At 39.9% G+C, this 23,173-nt stretch overlaps 1 protein-coding gene across 4 annotated transcripts in view; it reads right to left on the minus strand.

The window, feature by feature from the left end:
- The window catches only part of ARMC2 (armadillo repeat containing 2), a 98,309-nt gene that overhangs the window by 47,792 nt on the left and 27,344 nt on the right, over positions 1–23,173 (minus strand). For all 4 annotated transcript variants that reach the window (XM_046677776.1, XM_046677774.1, XM_046677773.1 and 1 more), the window contains 4 exons: positions 13,801–13,877; positions 9,250–9,348; positions 5,141–5,316; positions 329–431 (listed from right to left, as the gene is read on the minus strand). In XM_046677776.1, the coding sequence (XP_046533732.1) occupies positions 329–431; positions 5,141–5,316; positions 9,250–9,348; positions 13,801–13,877 (455 nt within the window). The remainder of the gene's footprint in view (positions 1–328; positions 432–5,140; positions 5,317–9,249; positions 9,349–13,800; positions 13,878–23,173) is intronic.

A 23,173-nucleotide genomic window follows, 5' to 3' on the forward strand; every position in this document is an offset into this window, starting at 1 on the left:
TCCTCCTACATCAAAAGACCAAAAATTTCACTTATGTCAAGCACTATTAAATGTGTTTTTTTCTAATAGTAAATCCAAGACCAGGAAATGAGTTTTAAAATAGGGAACACTTTGTAAAGTCACATAATGTTACTACAGGCATTAAAAAAAAAAAAAAAAGGCAGACTATCCTTCAGGCCCCATAGGATCCATTAAAGGGAACGCAGAGAAGGACAGAGCAAAGACAGGCATCACATAACTCCTGCATATTCCAGCTAGCTTTAACTATAACTTTGTTTTCCAGGCTTTTCTTTCATACTCAAGTGCGTTTGCACTGAATTGTACTCACCCAGAATGTTGTCATTTTGAATCAGAGAATCATTCTTCTCACTCCTGCTAATTTTAAATATAAGTTTGCAGACATTAAGAAGATTCTTTCTACTCACTTTAAGCTGCAGAGAAAGAAAACACTTACATTTCTATTGTAGAGGGAAACAAAGACATGGCATAATTTTTTTAACATAAACATTTAATTTTAAAAGGGCAGCAAGAGCCTTTTAAAACATAAAGGAAAGTTCTAAAGAAATCAACTCTGAAAGGTGTAGGTCACATATTTGCCCACTATGGTATCTAGTTAACTCATTTACAGTAAATACAATACAAAGGATCTTTACAGCGAGCACATTTTAATGTAAGCAACTACTTCTTGCTGCATAAAGTCCCATATGTAAGATTACTAGTTACTTTTCAAAGAGTATATGAGACAAAAAGGGTGAATGATGTTGATAAATTTAATCAATAGAGTAACTTTTAAAAGAGAAAAGTGAAAGAAGATGGATACCAAAATTTCAGATAAAACTAACTTAGGAATTCACAGGGGAGGTGAAGGGAAAAAAAGAAAGGGGGACAGTATGATTCTCTTTATTATTTGCATAAAAGAAAATTAAAAAGTAATATTCTTTGATCAGATAATACATATATATTTATTTTTAAGGCTATTTCTGGAATGCTTTGAGATAATGTTCAAAGTTTAAAATTACTTTCTAAATCATACAAAAATATTCAAGTAGATTAAACATAGGGGTAATAAGAAAGTACACTTTTTTAAAAGCCACAGTATAGGAGGACTAACTGAATCAAACGGTCTAAATCAGCTGCACGTTTATCTAAAGTAGTAAAATTAAAAATAAAAAAAAATCCTAAATGTCCAATATTAGGGAAGAGTTTAATAAATTGTGGAACATCAATACTATTCATTTTAAGCAGTCACAAAAACCACAACTGTGAACACTATATTTAAAAAGAAAGACATTTATAATCCACTGTAAGATGGAAATATTACATGCACTCATTGCAAGAGTGTAGAATGTCTTTGTAGGAATGAGGTCATCTGAACAAATAAGTATACCTGTGTGAAAAGGATGGCATATGGGTCACTATTTTATCATTAAAAAGTATCTTTAAAATTATCTCCAATATTGTTTATTAAGGAGTTTTCATTTAGTTTTAAAAATAAGATAATGGAATGTGCCAGACAAATTTTTTAAGGCTTCCTTCTGTGTTGGAGCTGCAAATCTGGCTGCGCTCCCATGGTGTGGCAGGCACTATGCTGTCCCCTGTAGGACATACCCAGAAGAACAAGGTGACCCCACGCTGGAGGGGCAGGGGACGGGAGAATTACCCGTGGAGCAGCTTCTGCCTGCCCCCCTGCTCTGGGCCCTTCGCATGTTATTTCAGAGCAACCCTGCAAATTAGGTGTTGTCATCCCCATTTTGCAACTAAGGAGTCTGCTCCTCAGACAGGTCAGTCTTGGTGTCACCAGGGCGTGTATTAAAAATGCAGAATCTCGGGCCCCACCCAGCTCGAGTGAATCAGAATCTGCATTTTAACAAGCCCCCCAGGGGATCTGTGTGCACGTTCAGGTCTGTGAATCTCTGTTGTGGGAGCCTCAGAAACTGTCACACACGGCACACTGGAGATTCTTTCTGTTCTCAGGACGAAAAAAGGAAAAGGACACAAAACAATTTTTAATGATTAGGTATTTTTAAAAATATTGCTTAAAAACCCAGAAAATAAGCTGACTGAAGAAAATTTTTTAAAATTCCCTATCAATGGAAATATGCATTGTCCTTAATATTTGGGAATATATTTTAATCAGTTGATAATCTTCCACTACATTGTGAGCCTTTAAAGCTAAAGCCATGATTTATTACTCTTTCTATGTGTGGCACATAGTGTGTGTTACATACTTAATAGAACTTGTTGAATAAATGAATCAAGACAACTAACCTCACTCCTGACCCAAGTCTCATTTTAGTGAAAAGTGGTAAAGGAGAAAAAAACAACTGGTGCCAGAGTTTTCATTTAAAAAACAAAAACAAAAAACCCCACCATTTCCAGGTCTGCTATAAGGTCAGTTTAATTCAAAGCAAATTCCTATACTTTCTCTTTTGATAGCTGTAAAATTATGACTTTGAGACATGAAAACATAATATTAGATCATATGCAAGAAATGTAGACTATCTTATAGGAAACAGCACTTTTCCCCACACTGGCTGTTCCCCTCGCTCTGCTTTCTTTTCTTCCCAGGGTACTCATCGGCCCCTTCGGCACCTCATGTCTTTACCGTCTGCCTCCCTTGCCACAGTGCCAGCCTGGAAGGCAGGGCTGTTTCAGTTACTTGTATTCCCAGGGTCAAGAGTCCCTGGCACAAAGTAGGTTTGTGTAGTGGGGTAGTTTACTCCTTAGGTTAAAAATAGTAGTCTTTTCTATTTAAAGCAAATTTGAAAAATTAAAGAGAAGTTTAAAAGCACTCGTAATACTACCACTATATATAATCACTGTTGACATCTTGGTTATTTCTTTTTTTTTTTCTTTTTGCTGAGGAAGATTTGCCCTGCGTTAACATCTGTGCCAATCTCCCTCCATTTTGTATGTGGGTCGCCACCACAGCATGGCCACAGAGTGGTGCAGGTCTGTGCCCAGAAACCGAACCCAGGCCACTGAAGCGGAGTGTGCCAAACTTAACCACTAGGTCACAGGGCTGGCCCCCTCTTGGTTCTTTCTTTCTGTTTTTTTCACCTGTATAAGGTGCTACACTCTTTTCCCCTCCTGAACATAGTTGCATTCATACTGATTATATATGTTTACACTCTAAATACTCTTAATAGAGACATATATTTTTGTAAGAGTTTTTTGATATGAAGGTTAAAATTAAAATGGCCGTCTGATAAACCCCCACTTAACCCAAGAATGCAAGAAGTCACAACAACTAACATTATGCTCACTGAATTTTTTTGAACTATAAATAATTTGAAATGTCTGAATTATAGTATTAGACTGGTAGATAAAATAAATATCAGCAGAAAGAAGGTACTAAAAACTTCTTAGTCCTATATATCTTTAGTTTTTGCTCATTTTTTTTTCTTCAACAGCTTTTTATGATGTGGTCTTTTTAAAATTTACATAGAACCCCATCACCAAGGCCTAAGGGAAACAATGTCTAGCCTGGAACATTATAGGAGATTCGGGTGGCAGACAGGAAGTTGAACTTGACGGCCTTGAAGGTCCTTCTGACCTTGTGCTTCTGTAGTTAATGGGAAGGGACAGCCCACCCATCCCTGCGCGCCGGAGTGGAGCCTACTCATTCACCACGGCAGGCAATGTCACAGAGAGGGCTTATCTAATCACACGTTTAGCTCACAGCGTGTTCACTGCCTGGCAGATTACTTAGCCTTTGCCCTAAAATAGCTAAATTATGCCATGTATATAATTAATTTGAATGGCACCTTTAACAACCAGGATAATATTTTCACTGCAGAGCATTATCCAATTCATGGCATTTTCCTTCTTTCTTTCTCTTTCTCTATTTATTTATTTTTTTGGTTTGGTATGGAGCAAAATGTCTAGGATCCAGATGAAAAAACCAAAGGTAATCAATTCCTGGGCAGCTGGCAGCGTGGGTCCTGCCCGGGGCAGGTACACCGTTAGAGCCCCCCAGCCTCACACCGGGGCTCTCCTGGGCCCAGGGGGCACCCCAAATCCAGGCCTGGAGGGGGAACAGAGCAAGCACACAGATCTCTCTACTTACAACTTTGGACTTAAACCCTCCCTGTGGTTTGTGCTCTTTCTGTTTCATTAAACCTGATTGATCAATTATGATCAGCGAGAGGGGATTAAAATACTACTGAAATTACTACTTCAGAAAACGTTACTTTCTGAGTCACATATCACAGTTTTTAAAGAGAGGGTGAATACTTTGGGATGACAGGTAAATAAGGTAGCCTCTCCAAAAATTCACATAGGAAACGTAGTCAGACTATTCTCCTTTAGGAAAGACATCAAAATAAGAAACGGTGAGCATTCTTACTAGGCTATTAGTAAGTATGCCAACACCTACCTTCACTGTGTACTTTAAGATTTTAAATTATATGAACTATGGGTGTTAACATAATAGCTTTTACTTTCATGAAATCAGGTAAACAAAGCTTCATTCATTTGTTTTAGCGGCTCTCTTAGAACGTTATATAATAATTGTGTCTTATCTTTTGGTTCCAACTGTTTATGGCTGTGACAACACAGTGCTCCCCTCAAACAATGATATCCTTATGTTTGAGAAAGAGTGTCTACAGACTTTTATTTGGTGTCTGGGCTTTTCTTCTAACACCTCACGGGAACCTTCTATGACAACCTTCCCATGACCACATACAGCTGTTTCTCTGTTTCATGCTGGTTCGTAAAGCACCTGGACATTGTGTCCACGGCCCAAGTTATCTTGTTATTTATTAAATCATGTGACAGAATCAAGCACCCAGCAGAAACCATAGGCAGAAACCACAGCCAGTGCTCTCTGATACCGATCTCCAGTCAAGTTACTTGAGCAACTGCTTTGAATGTATTTGCTTACTGTCATATTTTTCTTTAACCTAGCCACAGTCCATATTTCAGAGTTTATTTGAACATTTTTTATGTACTCAGCCTCAGTTCCTTAGACAGCACTTTTAGTCAAATTCTGGAATGTCAGTTTATTACCTTACTTTTTTTTCAAGATTCTAAATGAACACACTGCATTTCTAATCTTCTGGGGAACATTTACAAACAAAGCATTAAACAAAACTTCCATGTGCGAGAGTCTACTAGACCAGAGGAAAGAAAAACTTACTGCTAGAATAATTTTTGCAAGTTTAAGGCTGAGCAAGTCTGAACCAACATCAACTAGTTTATATAGGGTCTTCAGGAGAATGCTTCTTCTTTTAAATTTATTTCCCAGCATGTTTCCTTCCTCTAAAGCGTGATGGAGTTCTGTGCAAGCAGCACAAACCGTTTCAATGTTTTCTTCTGTCAGAGCAAAGAGAGTAAAGCAGCACTTACTAATTAAGGTCAAGTTTCCAAGTGTGTCAAACACAGACAGCGTAAGTAAAACCCCACAATTATTTCCCCAGACATCTTCAAATTCCTGAGCTGGGTTTTTTCCCTTCTCTTATTGTTTCCACCTACTTGATTTTTTTTTTTCATTTTGTTGATCCATCTCCTACCAGGTTGACTTATTTACTAATCAGTCCGTTAGCTTATCTAGAACACAGAGTCTTTCAAAGATTGTATGAAAGAATAGAATTGCACCTATTTCAGTTGGTCTCCTTTATTCCAAATGCCCTCCGCCTTCACCAGTGCTCTGTTCAGTCTCACGGATGCATATCACTCACGTCTCCACCTTTAACCCTTTGCAGCATAGTTCCACTGGCCTAAAATGTTCTTACCCTCGTTCCTACTGATTTTGGTCCTTCAAGGCTATGTTTATGTTCTAGCCCCTCCAGAAAGGAGGTACTACTCCACATTCAACAAATGTGACCTTGCACTGTTATTTTTCACATATATTTGTATCCTAAGTTATATGGCCAGGGCCCTCAAATAGATGTCTTGCCAAGTGAGTGGGAACCATGTCTTACATGTTTTTGTAGCAACAGTGCATGGCACAGTGAGAAGATGGTACTGAGCACCTGTAACACAGTTTAATACATATTCATTTTCTAATATATCTATTGAGGAAAACAATGATCAACATTTTTCTATGAGAATAATGCTCATTATCTGAGAAAAGAGGGCTCAAATGGAACAAAATCTCAAAATGTCACCACATTCACCATTATTTGGAGATGGCTATCAGAAGAGAAGACAACGACTTTAGTTAGCAGACAAGGGAGACCAAGAACATTTTATTTTATAATTAGAATGCTGAAGAAAGTAATTTTTGAAAGTAGTAGCCATACTTTCCTTAGCAGACAAGGAAGACAAGTAGTACACAAAATGAAGGGAAAATATAAGAATCCAAGGTATAAGGTATTCAGTTGAAAAATACTATCTCTGATAGATTCCATCACAAAATTTAAAAGTAGGAAACCAATCTTAAATAAATACCATAATCTGCTCTTAAAAGCCCACATAGAGGAAGTGTGCGCCTGCAGAAGGAAATGACTCAGGCCATTTTTAGCTCTTTTCAACAATAACATCTAAGAAAAAATGTTAAACCTCAATAGCTAAGTAACCTTCAATGGCTTTCAGTTATGCACTTAAATAAATGAATTGATGGGAAATGACTGAGACTAACTTTAAATAAAAGGAAAAATTTGAGCTCTATTGTGAGAAACACTTTTTGTTGTTGTTTTATTCTTCTGTGACTGGCAGTTTCTTCCCAAACCCCAAGTCCAGGCTGTGGGCCACACTCGGGTACCGGGTGGTCTGTAAGATATTTTTCTAATACTTCCCTCCACAAGCTGTTCAGTCTGGCGGGTTCTACTCAAGAGCAGCTGTTTTAGCTTAAAAGAAATTTAAAACGAAGCCTCAAGGGTCAAATTTTAAACTATTGATCAAATTAACTCTTTATACCAGTTGGTTTGTTATAAATGCCATATAGCCTCAAAAGGCAACTTGAATCTAAGAGCTACCAAGATTCCCAGGGCCTAAAGCTAGTGGGTGGAATTTTGGCGAGTAATAGAAAGCAACATCGTCTCAAGGTAATTTCTCCCCATAAGATACTTACTAATTACAAAGAGAAAAATAGCAACTTTACAGTGGAAAAACTTGGCGGACATCACCTTCATTAAGTGATCAAAGTTCACATCCCCAGTTAACGGACCAAATCTGCATCTCGTGGCCCTGATATGATGCACTGAGAAGGAGACAGCACCACTCACGCCATGTACCTGCCCCAAATGCCTAACTTGGATCTACTCGTGAGAAAATACCAGACAAACCTCATTAGTGGGGCAGTATATAAAATAATTGGCCTGTACTCCTCAAATATATCAAGATCACAAAAGAGACATGACAACTGGTTGGAACTTCTGATGCAGGATTTTCTTAAGGAAATTATTAGGATAACTGGTAAAATCTGAATAAGGTTTGTCTCGTATTGTATGGTGATTTCCAGATACGTAACAGAATGCCTTGTTTCTAAAAATATGTGCCAGAGAACTTAGGGATACAGGACTTCATGTCTGCAGCTTGTTCTCAAATGGTTCAAAAAAGGAAAAAACAATGTGCATGTGTGCGTAAGGGGGAGGAAGGGTAGAGAAAAAGAGAGCAAGAGGAGAGAGGGAGGAAGGGAGAGAGAGTGACAAAGCAAATGCATTAAATGTTAACATTTTGGGAATTTGAGGGAAGAGCATAAAGGGTTTTTTTGTACTATTCTTGTTACTTCTCTATAAGTCTGAAATTACGTCAAAATAAAAAGTGGAAAGAGAAAAAAAGAAAATCTCAAAGGGTCATTACACAGTCCCGCCACCATTTGCTGTTAGAGCTGGCTATGGAAGACATGCCGGACCTCAGTGCTTAATAATCCTCTGAGAAGGGAGAGTCACCCACATTTCAAATCCCAAACTCCTGGTAACTTTTCTCTGGTGGTGCCAGTGGTGGCAGAGCCCTCAGAACCTTCTTAAAAATCCTCAATGCAGAAGACTCCCTCCAAGCTGGGCCTTTGGGCTGCTGGCCATTCTCCCCACTGTGTCCTTCCTGGTGTATTTTCTTTAACTTTTACTTTATCTTTTCTTTAACTCTTGGTGAGAGGAGAGATGGCTCCTCTCACTAGTTTTTGCACACATCTCTCAAAATAAAGAGCCCAAAGTTAACCCAGCTCACTAACATGTAGGTGAAAATTAGTGACTCTACAGGCAACAGTCATTCCGTTCATATTCAGAGTGGCTTTGAGCAGCAGTGGACTTTGGTAATGATCCAGTCTTGCCCACTCCCTCAGCTGGCAGGTGAGATCACTACGGGGCAGAGATTAGGGATTCTCCATGCCCATATGCTTAGTTAGTGGCAACAGCGGGACCGGAAACCCTGCTTACTGATCCCACATTAACCATGAACACTGCCAAGCACCAACAGGGAGCCGAAGAAGGGTGAGGTCATTTGAATCTTTTCGGAAGCAGGTCTTTTGCATGACTTCCCTGCTTAGTGGGTGGGAAGGACTCACTTACCCTGCTTCTCCTAGGGCTTCTTCCTGTGGCTACGATGCTGGTTTGTTCATCCCAAGAGCACTCATTCCACAATTCCTAGTGAGGGCCTACTGTGTGCTGTGTGCCAGGTGCTGGGATCAGCCCTGGCGACATGAGGGCAGCTCCAGAGCAGCTCATTTCAACTTCAGAGATGGAATGCCCGAGGAGTGGCAAAGGGGAGAAGGTGGGGTTCATCCCTCTGACAAGCTTTCCATAGGTCACCTTTGCAGAGACCCATTGACTGTGGGCCTCCCTGGCTAGGGCATTCCAGAGTGCAAGGGCTGGGCACATCCTAGGCCACTTCCCGCTCTGAGAGGCATCCTTGACTCATGCACTCAACCTTAGGGAGATAGGACATATACATTTGGATCTAGAAAACCACGGGCACACCTGCCAACGATGCCAGTCTATGAGACTTAGTTAAAGTTTAGAGGCCCGAAATCTGTTTTAATCTTTCACTTTCTTGCATGAACTGTCATCCTAGAGAGTTCAAATCAGCATTTCCTTGGGCAGAGGAGGTGATAATTAATTTATACTCCAAGGGGAGTTTTAGAAGTAGGCTCTCGTGTTGCACTGAAAGTATAATTTTGCTCACTAAAAATTAGGTCCCCATGTAAGATTAATACATACATTACTGGGTAAATTAATAGAGGAATTCATTTGGTTTTGAACATGTTCACAGAAATGATAGTCAAAGTGCACTAAAAATATCAGAGCAATAGGGAACATATAAATAACTACAGATATTGCTGATTTAAAATAAAAATTGTTTTTTTACCGTTTTCTAATTCATGCAAAATTGGTACGATCCTCGTATTCCAAAAGACTTCGTCCCCTTCTATTTCTGTATCTTTTTCTTGCAAGTTGGCTTTTGAGACTGCAAAAGAGACCCAGAGTGGGAGAAAGAGCCATGAGAAAGGAGCTGTAACTGGAGCGCCAACACGCGTCTTTGCTAGTCGTCACTGAAATTAACAAACCCTCGAATGGAATTACACTTTGCCCCTCAAGCCCAACTAATTCTAATTAGAACTACATGTCTTCTAATCAGGTCACCCAGAACTAAACTCAGACAAGACAATGGAAAGAAATCAGAACTTTAGGGGGCCAGCCTGGTGGCACAGTGGTTAAGTGTGCACATTCCGCTTCAGCAGCCTGAGGTTTGAAGGTTCAGATCTTGGGTGTGGACATGGCACCGCTTGGCAAGCCATGCTGTGGTAGGCGTCCCACATAGAAAGTAGAGGAAGATGGGCACAGATGTTAGCTCAGGGCCAGTCTTCCTCAAAAAGAAAAAAAAAAGAAAAAGAAATCAGAACATCCGAACTTTAAACTTTGAGTGGGACACTGCATGAAGTCTTAAGCTCTGTAAATGTTGAAATTGTCAGTAAAGCAAAGTTTTGAGGTTTTTTTTTACTTAGACTTAACCCTCTGTAATATGGAATAAATAGAAAACTGTAGCTATGGAAAGAATAAGGATTTTGAAACTGTTTAATGAAAATTTTCTAACATGGAGGTCTGCAGGGACTCTCTTTCCTATAGAAAATAAAACCTCCACATCGTTGCGGGGCTGGTGCCAAGTGATTTTGGGTGGGGCAGTGGGAAAAGCCTGGGCGCTGGGCACTGACAGATCTCAATTCAAATCGCAACTTTATTTTTGATGCCCTGGGTGACTGGGGTCTGGTTTCTGATCCTCTTTGAGCCTCATCAGCAAAACAAAGATTAGAATATTTGCCTTTAGGGTTATGAGAATTCAGACACGTTACTGGCAAAGCCCTGAGGCCAGAGCCTTGCATCTTGTAACGCTCAATAAATATGAATTTCATTTCCCTGGTTAAAAAACAAACAGGTCCTCACTGTCTGAAGTGTATCAGGCCATATGCTAACTACTGAGTCATCAAGAGTAGCTGCTGTGCATCAACACCGTGGGCTGGAGAGGAGCAACAGCTTCCACCGACTGCATGCTTGAGGTGCACAGTCTAAAGGAGGCGGTCCGTTAGATCCTATCAGGAGGTGTCCAAATTATGCCCATTTTCCAGATGAAGAATGTGGGGCTCAGGGGTATTAAGTACCTGCCCAAGGTCATATAGCTCTATAGCCCTTGCACTTGACCTCTGTGCTATTTGCTCTGCAGCAAACCAGCAGACTAGAGGGTAACATTGAGGGAATACAAATCATATTAGAAACTGTTTATCACAAAGGCACTATCGCAGGATCTAAAGCACTGACTGCATAGCTGGAGGGGACTCCACTGGGTGGAGCCTCTCAGGAGCAAAGCTAGAGCACCCCTAGAGACCTAAGCCCCTGCCTCCCTTCTCTGAAACCCCCCGTTAAGACCCTCACCTGGCACCCACTCTGTATTGGTTCAAGGAGCCCGTACCGTCTCAGAGTGGACCTGGTGCCAATTAAGTGTCCACATGGTGGGTGCCTGGACCCTAAAAATGTCACATGAAGAGTTAGAAATCATAGGGGCAATCAGAGGATTCCACAGAGAAAGAGAGAGAGAGAGAGCACAGTGGGAGGGTGTGTGGCCTGTATATTTTTAGGTTGTTTTAACGAAAAAAAGGACAAGCTGACCAGGGAGGCCTGTGAGGGGCACAGAACTATAGTCACCGTCTAGGTTTGAATCCTGGCTCTGTCACCTACTAGCTGGTTGACTTTGGCAAAGTGCTTCACTTTCCTCTATGAAATGGGTAACAAGGGTCATCTCTAAGTATTGGGATTATGGCTTATTAATTTCTTTCATGTGCTCTTCTGTATTTCCCAAAACCTCTAATATACTTGCATTATTCTTGAAGGGGAAAAAAAAACATCTAACACACATTAAATTTCCCAAGCATGCAGTGATGATGTCACCCAGGAGAAGTAGGCAAGCTCTATGATTTACCCACCCCACCCCATACACAGGCCTTCCCCTATCGCACGCCAGGCTGCACACGGCCGCTCCCAGGTGCAGCAAGTCTAGGCTTGTCTTCCACCAAACCTTCCTGATACCAAGAGGGGCCATGTGCACTGGACATGAAAAAGTAAATAAAATGGGGTTGTCAGCAAAGCTGTAACTAAACAGTTTAGGTGTGGTCAATATTTTTAAAGGCGAGTTTTCACATAACCTGTCTAACACAAAGAAGAATTCACCATAAAACACATAGTTGAATTGTCTTTAGGACAAAATCAGGGCATATCTGTACAGGTTCACAATCCCTTATCCAAAGCCTTTGGGATCAGATGTGGTTTCAAATTCAGAAAATTCTGCATTTTACTAAGGCCATATGGTGCATACATGGCATATTCCATACCACCCCAGTAGGGTCCTCCCGGGCAGCATCCTGCAGCAAAATCAGTGAATATTTACACTAACAAAACAAGAGACTACAATTGCCCATCAGTTCAGGTCAGGCATTGCCGCTAAACGAGTTTGAAAAATACTGTAGCTTTCAGAGCTTTTGAGATTTCAAGAACCACAGATAAAGGATTGCAGACCACCATCTCAATCTCTTGGATCATCACTTTTAAGAGTCTGCCCTAACTTTGATAAATTACACATATGGATTCTAAACGTAAACATGAATACATGCAAGCAGTATAAAAAACACAGTTGTTCAATTTCCAAGGTATCTGACATATTCAAAGTCCAAAGTATGTGAATAAAAATCAACATATATCAAATTAAGTGAAAAGCCAGAGGATAGTTAAGTCAGACAAACAATTTAATCAACAAATATTGATGACACATTTAACTTCATTAGAAATACAGACTTCAAATCTACTAAGCTCAAATCAGCATTTTTACCTTCTGTGCGATATGCTCTTTAATAGAATAGCTCTATGAGAAACCATGATTATGGACTCCTTTCTCAGGACAAACCAATTGATAACATGGTCACCGCACGCAGAGCTGAATTACAGGGGTGAGCCAGAAACCACCAACAGCTGATTTAACCTTTGGAAAGGAAAGGCCCTCGCCGCCACTTCTGAATGTTCCTATGATTTGTTTCTTCTCAGAAGTTAGCCAGACACCGTGGTGTAAGAGTTTGCTTTTAACTCTCTCTTAGCAATGAGCGGCTGTGTCCAGCTATGGCCCTCCACATCGTTACCACCTCGCACACCTCCTCCACCTCCGCTCTCCACAAAAATCCCATTTTATACACCAACCCAGTTTCTACCCTAGAAACTGAACCATGTGATTACCTTTTAAGATCCACAAAAAAAAATAAATAAAGTTTGTCTCATTCTTGGGCAACAACCTGATATTTTAGAAAGCACTTTCATCTAGGTTTACAGCTTGCTAAAAATAAAAATTATGATTCAACAGGAAATTGGGTAAGTCAAGCAGAAATTTCAGCATGTTTTTTGAAGATTTTGCTGTCTCAGTGGTTATCATTCTTAACCACAGCTTTGAATTGTGGACACAAAAACTCGACACAGTGTCTATTGGCTGATGTTTTTAGCACGTAAATGTCAAATCCTTAGCAACAATGCCGACAAGGAAATCAGTCCCTCTAAGGTTTTCCTGAGTACTACAGAAATTCCCATTGCCCACAAAGTCCCTTTATTGACAAGAAATTCGTTTTAAAGATAATAAAATATTTTTTGAAACTATTATTAGTTTGGTTTCATAAAATTTCGTGTGTACCAAAAAAAGCACAAAGAATATAACAAACACCTGTGTACCCAGAAATAGTTTGGTCAAATATTAACCATACTTTCATCCTCCTTCTTATTTTAAAGAAATAAAACAATACGGATATAGTTAATGCTCTCTGTATGCCTCCCCCCAACCATTCCCTCCTTGTTCTCCCTCTAAGAGTTACCACCATTCTAAATCAGGTGGTTATTTTTATCTTGCCTGGCTTTATAATTTTGCCATATAGATCTGTATCTATAAACAACACGTCACTGTTTTTGCAACTTCATTTTTTATACTGTTTGTACTCATTTTATTAAATATTATAAATGTACTCTAGTTCATTTTTCTAATTGCTATATTCCATCTCATGAACACATCTTGTATCATTTCTAGCCTGCCATTTATATTGTTCCATATTTTTCTCAATTAGAATTTAAAGACTCAAAGGGCTGTTTTCATATAGTTAATATACTTTCACTTAAGTGAGAAATAATTTTGAACTCAAGTTTCGAACTCAAGAACTACATTATGTCAAATTTTGCAACTTTCCAAATGCTTTTAAAAAATAATTTCTGTCCAATCACTAAGACTGTAATCTATAGATGTTGGAGCTGAGTAATGGTAATAATGGTAAAACTGTTGTGAAAATAATAAAAATAAATGTTGATGTGTGACCAAGTTGGACCTCTAAGAACATAAGCTCCTCACCTGCTTTGGTTTCCAGCCCGCTCAGGTCTGAGCTGTCGGGGCACGACGAGGCCCTCCCACGCCTCTTCCCCTGGTCCCTAGGAAGAAAACACACAACACTGAGCACAAACACCAAAGTGTTTCTCTTTTCTGTGGTAAGAGTCGTCCATATACTGTTTCTGAAGAGACCACAGAGAATCGTTTATGAAAAGGGATTTGGCGCTCTACAACCCACTTTAATCAACCTCTGACTTCCAACTAAGATTTATCTTTTAAAAACAAGTCAGATTTACTTAACAATATGAAACATAGTTAAGAGAAACAACAACAACAAAATCCAAAGTCTACTTTGCAAATCAAAAAACTGATTAAGGATATGTACCACAAGAGGTCACTGTTACAATAAGAAAGAATTCTGGTAGAGTGAGTCACAAAAGGCTAGCGTTTAGGAGCTGGGAGCGACCCCCCCCAAGGAGAAAACTGTTCCTATCCACACAGCAGGGGCAGATCTGGAACCCAGGTCTTATAATTTCCTATTCACAGTTCTTTCCACTACATCACAGTGTGTCCTGTTTCCATTTTTAAATTAATTAAAGATTCTCTGAATATTTCTTATTTTTAGAAATATTTTAAATGTTAAAAGGGTAAATTGAAGATAAATACAGGCAGTGCCCAGATGACAAAAATTTTGTGTGTTGGCTGGCCAATAGCAGGATTATGTGCCTGTGTTTTTTTTTCAGGTTATATTTAACGTAGAGATGGTCTATGAAGGCTATAACTTCTCTTTAGCTAGAGCTGATACTAATAATTACATATTTTTAAATATCTGTACAAAACTCCAAGGTAAAAAAACACTGAGAGAATAACACTGCACATTTTACAATAAAATTTCATTTTTGCTATCAAATATAATATTTGCTATAAAAATCATAAAGGATGCATATTCATGTGGCCAGGGTCACCCATGAACATCCGTATGTGTCCCCATTGCGCCTGCTTCCTCTGTAATGAGAGCCCCATGGAATGTTCAGTGCTGCGTCTTGGCTCTTGGCCTTTACTACTGCCCCAAGGATTAGCTTCTCCAAATATTGTTTTTTCCATAAAGATGTCCCTTTTTTTTAAACACTTGATTTGACACTCCCTTTTTTCGTACAATAGAGAAAGATAAGCTAATCTTCCCCAAAAAGGTCTAATTATTTAACACTCTGAAACAACTGCTTCATTTTTATACATGGTAAAAACACGGATCTGTTGGCAGGATGTTCCGAGTCAATCAAACAAAGAGATGGGGATGGGATCCTCTTTATCAGCAGTCTCAGAGTTGAGACGCCAACGAAGCAGACCCCAAAGAAGACAGAAATAAAGGAACTCAACCCCATCAAAAGGTAAAATAACAAAAATTCAGCAGAGTGTGAGGCCAAGGAATTTCCCATATTTATCACTCCTGGAAATAACAAGAAAGCTTGAGGACAATAGAGGCAAGGCCTTCTTTTCATTATTGCCCTAAACAGCCATTGAAATCAAGCAGAATAGTTTTCAACTAATGGCCTTCCAAAGTCACTGGTCCACCCTCCCTGAGGACAGGGCCAGTGATGAGGTTGCCTCCCTAAATACCACATTTGTGTATGCCCATTTCTGAGGGAAAAAAAAAAAGAAGTGTCCTTCTTATCATATACAAAAGCTCGACAGTGCTGGTGGTACTGGCTCTCAAGAAGAGCACAGGACTGGGACTGACTAAGGCTCTACGTGACCATCATGGTGAAGTGGCTGAGCGCACAGGCTCTGGACCCAAACTACCTGGGTTCCAACTCTGAGTCCAACACTTACCAGCCATGTGACCTTGGGCAAGTTACTTCAACTCCTGGCCTTGGTTTCCTTATCCTAAAATGAGGCCAATGCTTCTACTTAGTACAGGGATTGGTACATCTGAAGAAATTATAAAGGATCAATATTATTTTTCTCTTTAGTTCTGGGTCAACTAGCACCTGTCTGAGCTGAGTCCAGTGCTGCATATTAATTGTGAGATAATTGCCCTGAAAAAGTTTAAAATCTACTTTGAGGAACTAAGGAAGTGTTTTTTTTTAATTGGAAAGTTCCAACGGAGTCTCTAATCAAGTACTAGAATAAAGAAATTCAGCAGGTGACAAGAACTAGAGGGATGCTGAAAAGGCAGTGATTACTGAGAGGGAGAAGTGGACCACAAAGTAGGTATTACAAGAACAAAAGTTGAATCTGCAAATGACAAGACTCCTCTCAGGAGGGGAGCAGCATGAGTGAAGGTAAACAGGGGCGTGCGGAGCCTGGGACTCAGGGCAGGGGACAATTGCACAGGGCCAGCAAGACAGGAATAGATTTCCTCTGGGAGGTATTGGGAACAGCTGCCTGAAACTTTGGGTTGAGTCTATGGACCCAATTTGATGGGCAATGAGGAGCCGTCATAGGTTCTTACGCAAGGAAGTGGGGGGATGTAGTTACGCAGTGACAAGAGTATTTAGGAGACTTGGAGAGAGGCAACCAGGACTAATCCTTTGAGGGTGACAGTGGGATGGAGAAGAAGGAACAAAGTCAAGAGATCCTATAAATGAAAAGTTGATAGGATTTGGTGGTTGACTTCAGGCAGAAGACAGAGCAGAAGGTAGATCTGGAGGAACAGGACAGCAGGGTTGCCACCAACAGAGATGGGAAGTTAGGGAGTAGAACAGTTTGAGCGGTAAAGCAAGTCTGAGTTTTGCCATGTTGAGTTTCTGATGAAAAATACAGCATGGGCTAAATAGAGGTAGAAATCAGGAAAAGAGCTCCGTTAAAGATCAAAGAGGTACACAGAGACCAGAGTCGTCAGAAGAGTGGCTCAAAGACTGGAATCTCAGGGCAAAGCCTTGTCAGATAATCATGGGTAAAGGAGAGAAAGGGGAAAAGGAGTCCAAAGGAAGAAGAGAAATAAAATATGCTCTTGTGCAGTCCAAGCATGTGGAGAAAGAGAGCATTACTAACAGGTCAAAGAAGATGAGGGCTGAGGAAGACCTGTCCAGTCTGGCCAGGGTACACCTAACAAGGTTTCCATGGAGCGGGACAGCTGAAATCCCAGCCTAACCCTAAAAGTGAGGTGGGGAGAGGCATCAAGAAAAGAAAATCCCCTCCTTGCTAAAGAAGAGAAGCTTAGATGGCCTTATGCTCAGTGGAAATCTGTCTCCTTGTAACTTCTCCCCACTGGTCTTGGTTTTACTAATCGGAGCCACATGAAACAGATCTTTATCCTTCTTCCTCTTGACAATCCTTCAAATACTTAAGGATGTTGAGTTCACCGCTTAAAGTCATCTCCTCTGGTTTAAATCCCACGGTTCTACCACTTATTAGCTGTGCGACCTCAGGTAAGTTTTTGACCTAAGCTTTGGTTTCCTTTTCTATACATAAGGGTGCAGTAAATAATAGTACCCCCCGATGTGAGGTTATTGTGGGGATTAAGTGATATAACCTGGAATTGCTTAGCACAGCCCCAGGCATAGTAAGTACTCAATAAGTGTTTACTATTATCGTGACTGTCATCACAGATGTCATTAGCAAACTTCTCCAGTCCCTTCGAGACTGTTCCTCATGACATAGTTTCAAATTTCTTTGCCAGCCTGTTCAGTTACTCTGAGTGAGCGTCAGTTTGTCTGGATCCCTTTTAAAGTCTGGAACCCAGCACTGAGTAAAGATGTGGCCTGAGGAGCAAAGAAGAGATAATGCAGCCTAAACTACATTAGCAGGTTTGGTGGCCACATCACAGCCTTGGTCAATTCTTGTCTGTTTTTACATATGCAGCTAAGGCAGATCTCCCCCAACCACGTTGGGCTCATCCTTATTAAATCTCACGGTGTTATATTTGCCAAAGTATTTTTGGCTACCAGATGTTTTCAAGTCTTGAGTCAGTCATCCCGTATAATTGTTCTTCTTCCTAGCTTCCTGTTCCATGTTGTTAAAGACTAAAATTAAAATTTTTTACAAAGATTTTTGATGTATCGAGAATAAAACAATTCCAGAAATTATTCCTCAAAGCTCTTCTGTGAAATTCTTCTTAGAGGCAGAATAATACCATTTTATTAGTTAGGATATCTTCATTTACAAATTAAAAAAACCTAATTCTAACCGACTTAAACAATAAATGGAATTTATTGGCTCATATAACCCAAAAGTCAAGCACCAGGGTGGGTTTTAGGTGTGGTGTGATCAGGGCTTTGGCTTCGTCTTACTGCAATTCTCTCAGCTCTGCCCTTCCTTTGGTTTCATCTGTAATCAGGTTGGAGGATGGAAGAAAGCAAAATGGGTATGGCATTCCCAGGCCTCTCATCTGCAGCCCACACGTTTCACAACAAATGCAAAGTCTTCTCTTCCTAATCATTGACAAGAATCCTACATTTCACTCTGAACAACCAGAACCAAGCTCTGTAGCCAAGGCAATGCCATACACAGACTAACTGAGTTACTACTGCCCAACCACAAATCAGTAGTGCTGGCAACATCTCCTTCTGGACCATATATACGCCAAAGAAATAAAGTATATTTCTTTAAAAATATTCTAAAAATTGGATTTTGGTATAATTTAGACAGTTCTTCCAGTTATTATGATTAAGATTCTCCGGTTAGGGATCAGCAAACTTTTTCTTAAAGAGCCAGACAGTCCATATTTTACACTTTGTGGGCCAAGTGGCAAAACAGAAGCTATTATGTAGGTACTTTTGCAAGCATTTAAAATGTAATGATTTAAAAATGTATAAACCATTCTTAGCTCAAACGCTTTTAAAAAAAAAACAGGCGGTTGGCCGGATTTGGTTCCTGGGCTACAGTTTGTTGACTTCTGCTTTAAAGCGATAACTATAAAGATATTACGAAGTAGACTATATGGAAGGACTTGAAATTAAGGGAAAAAAAACAATATATTTATTTCCATTTGTGAAAAAACTAGATGTAAGAAACTGGGAAAATAAATTTTAAAGGTATATCTTAAATTTTAAAGAACATTTAACTTTTAAATATGCTAATATCATAAGCATATGATAAAAGGAAAATTTAGCAAATTTTGAGCTAAACTTTCCCTTGCCCTAAGAAAAAGACATTTTCTTTTTAGAAGTAGACTCATGTTGTATAGAATCAAGCCAGGTAGTAAATATTTTAAACTTTGCGGACACAATCTCTGCCATAACTACCCAGCTCTGCTGCTGCAGTAGGAAAGCAACCACAGACACGAGATAAATGAGTGATTGTGTCTGTGTCCCAATAAAACTTTATTTACAAAAACAGGTAATAGGCTGGATTCGGTCCATGGGGCTTAGTTTGCTGACCCCTTCTCTATAGTCTCTTAGATTCTTTGATTGCAACCTGAGAATGCCACCCCCAAGAAGTGGTGGTCCCTTCATCACGTCTTCATAGCCTGAAACACCAAATACATACCAGACATACTAGCACTACGTCTTAATAACTAACGTTAAAAATAGAATTCCACTCAAACAGTTACATACAAACATAATGAAATTAAAGAACATGATTTTAAAGGAATGTTCATAGGATCAAAATTTTAAGAAAGTCCTCCAAGGTATCTTTAGCATTGGGCTGTGATCCAAGATTTTAGAAATATATATTTAGGGGCCGGCCCCGTGGCCTAGTGGTTAAGTTCGGCATGCTCCACTTCAGCGGCCCAGGTTCAGTTTCTGGGAATGGCCCTATACCACTTATTGGTGGCCATGCTATGGCAGTGACCTACATATAAAACAGAAGAAAACTGGCGCAGATGTTAGCTCAGGGCAAATCTTCCTCAGCAAAAAAAGTATATATACACATACATATATTTAAAGATTATACATATAATCTTAGTACCTTTTCCAATAATCACTAATTGGTTATCATATGTATAAACTTGATTAGACATTGCTTTTAGCTAACCATGTTAGCTTGACTTTATTAGGCTTAAATTCCCTTAGCTTGGAGCAAAAGCCCCCAGTTTCATGCCTCCCCGAACTTTTGCAACTCCACAGTTTCAAGGCGCCTCATGTGAAAAGCCTGGTCACCGCTGACGGCAGCAGCTATGAGTGTGTGAGCATAGGGGATAGTTGCCGTGCCTGTCCTCTTCCGCAGCGAGTTACTGTGCAAACTGACTCCGTGCAGGGGTCCTTTCTCTGCTTTCCATCCCTGACGCACCAGTGGGGTGCTCCAGCTCGCATGCCACCATCTCCCTCCAGAACTGCTCCGACTGCTCCCCTTCTCCAGCAGTTCTTCACACTGCTGCCTGAGAGTCACTCTTCTGCTGAAAACCTCTCCTTGGCTCCCTGCAGTCTGTGGCCTCAGGACCTGTGCTCCTGCTTCACTGGGCCATCTGCCTCTCTTTGAACCTGCCACCACCAAGTCAAATCGTCCCTCTGCTTATGCTGCTCCTTTAGCAACCAACACAACGTTCTGCCCCTATTGAAAATCAGCCTTCAGAAGGCAGCCCAAAGCCCACGTACCCCAGGAAAGCTTCCCTCATCTTCAAGTCGGAATGAGGTGGTCTCACCTCTAAACCCCCAGGACGCTTTCCTCCAGTTCTCCTTTTAGTCCTCCAGCATTAGAGTTAGTCACTGAACGTTGCTTCTAAAATGTCTGTATGCACTCAGATCACCTGGATAGCTTATAGACGTGCAGATTCTAATCCAGCAGGTCTGGAGCCTAAGATCCTGCAATTCTAACAAGCTCCCCGGTGATGATGGTGCTGTGGCACTTGTAAGCTCCTCCCGGACAGGCTCCACTTCTCCATCTCCCAACCTCCCCTGCACAGGGATTTGCTTACCAAGAAACGCTTATCAAACGGAAACTGTCAAATGAGGTGGGACTCAACAAAATCATTCTGGCCAATGCCTATCCTTTCCAAATGGAAACACTTTCTCAGCCATATTATTCCTAATTTCTTAAAAGAATAACAACTTCATTATTTTTGAAAAATCGACATATTTATTAATATTTTTTAAGGCCAGGCAATAAAAGAAAGTACAAAGATTTCAAAAAAATCACCCAGGATCCCACCACCCAGAAATAAATATTGTTGATATGTGGTAAACATCATTCCAGACATATTTTGCATATATTCAGATGAAAAGATCAAAGAACGAAAGAACAGAAGGGTGACTTGGAGGGAGGACAGAGAAAGGATACATACAAATGGGATCATATCATACATGTCATTGTAATTTAAAAGTACTAAGTATAAACTTTACTTGAATTTAACAGAGAAACAGAAATTGAGGTGAAACTGAAGAAATTGTAGAACTTCAGATGAATGGGTCTTCCCAAGAGATATTAGTTTCTAAAAGATCTCTCTAAAGTTAAGAAAAAAAATAATGAAAAAGATTAGGAGGCTGAAATCATTCTATTTTGACTTTCTATTTAAGTTTCAGACTGCAGCTAGTGACAAATCTATTCCCTATTATGAAATGAAGTAATTACTACTTACACTTCCTCCCAAGCACCAGTTTTGGTTATTTGTATTACTATTACATCGTTAAGACTTCTGTTCCATAACCATCATTTTCAGTGTTGTATAGTTTTAATTCAGTATGAAAACCAAGTAAATACTCACCATAAATGCTTTTACCTAGCTTCTTCATTCCTGAGTTTTGAATTTTGACTCATCATTTTGTCATCAAAGAGTTTTCTAGAAAGTTTTCTAGAAAGTACAGTCCCCAATTCATACACATTTGAAAATGTCTAACTGTTGCTTTTTTACTGAAGGACAACTCGGCTGGCAATACAATTCTTGGATTATCCTTCTTATACTTAAGACTTCATAGATGTTACTCCACTGTCTTCTGGCACTCAAGATGCTCTAATAAAGCCAGAGGCAGCCTGCCTTTTTCTCCTTTTATGTAATTTGCTTGTCCAGCCTGAATGGCCGCTCGATAGCTTCTTCCATTTATCCACCCAATCAACAATTACTGGGTAGCGTTCTAGTGCTGAGCAATGCTCGAAATGTCTTAGTGTGGATTACTCCATATCAAATTTGGTTGGGCCACAATGTGTCCATTTGAGCTTCAGATTCAAATCTTTATCTCAGAACATTGTCTTTTATTAGGTTTTAATATCTTTCTTGTTCTTTTTGCTCTGATCTCTTCCATTCTCAGTGGGTTGTCGTGAATATCAAATGAGTTAATAGACGTAAACCATTTGGAAGAGCGCCTGGCACTTAGTTCAAAGTAAGACAGCACCAGGAGGGGAGAGGAGAAGGAAGATTCGCTCCTGCAGGAAGACAAGAGTCATGCCTCCCATATCTATCTCAATCTGTCTAACCATTTTTCTGTCTTCTTACCCACTTCTTTTTCTGTGGTTTCCTCTAGCCTGTCCACCATGTCTCATTGCATTTTTAGCTTTAGTTTTTATTCTCATTTTTATCTCTAATGTGACTTTCCTTTCCCTGTTTTTACAATTTTCTTTCATTTCTTTTTTGAGAATGGCAAGCATATTTTTCATCTCTTTAGGCGGGCTTATAATCTCTAATTTGAATTCTTATAACCCAAAGAAGAGCTCTTTTTTCTTTAAGAAAGCAATTACATTATAATTTCTTTGACACTATGGAAAATTGTTTTAACTCTCCTTGGTTTTGGAGGGTAATTCCTTTCGCGATACATTTTCTTCATTTGTCTTTTGTTATGTTCTTTATGTATTGATGCTTGAGTCCCATGTTAACTCTTGTCCTAATGTTATTTATCTTTAAACAGAGTCATTTATTTGTTGAAGAATGAATAGGATCCACAGAGGGAGAGAGCTGGGTTACTCCATAGCTTCAACTTTTGTTTTCTTGAACATCCATTCACCACGTCTGTTGTTTTTCTTGACCTGAAGTGTGCATTCCCTTGGTTTGTGTGTAGCAGGTTGCTGTGACTCACAGAGAAGGCTTGTTACACGATAGGCTCCTTGAGTTCTAATCTAGCACACCCCCTTGCCCTGCCCCCCACACACAGACTAGCTGGCTCACAGGAAATGAGGAGAGCATGTCGCCCTCAGCTCCATTCCCCTCAGTCACTTCAATATCTGGATCTTGAATGGGATCTTTACAGGGGCACCTCCACTTCTCTCGTGGCCTGCCCACATCCTTAGATCTCATTTCTTTAATTAAAGACTATTGGAAACAGCTTTCTGAACGAAAACACTCACTTTTGGTGAAATCTGTTTCTTGCTCAAGGTCTGAGGAGGTGTCTGCTCTCAAATTACCCCTTGGTTTCATCCATATTTCATAGAGTCTGGAAGGTTACCTAGACTCCTTTGGTTGCAATATTCCAAGTGACAAAAACCTAAAGGACCACACGCTGTCCCTGTCAAAAAATAGAAATAAATAAAGGAAAGAAGAAAGGGAGAAAGAGAAAAGAAGAAAGGGAGAAAGAGAAAAGAAGAAAGG

The sequence above is a fragment of the Equus quagga genome, chromosome 11, assembly GCF_021613505.1.
Source record: "Equus quagga isolate Etosha38 chromosome 11, UCLA_HA_Equagga_1.0, whole genome shotgun sequence".
NCBI lineage: Eukaryota > Metazoa > Chordata > Mammalia > Perissodactyla > Equidae > Equus > Equus quagga.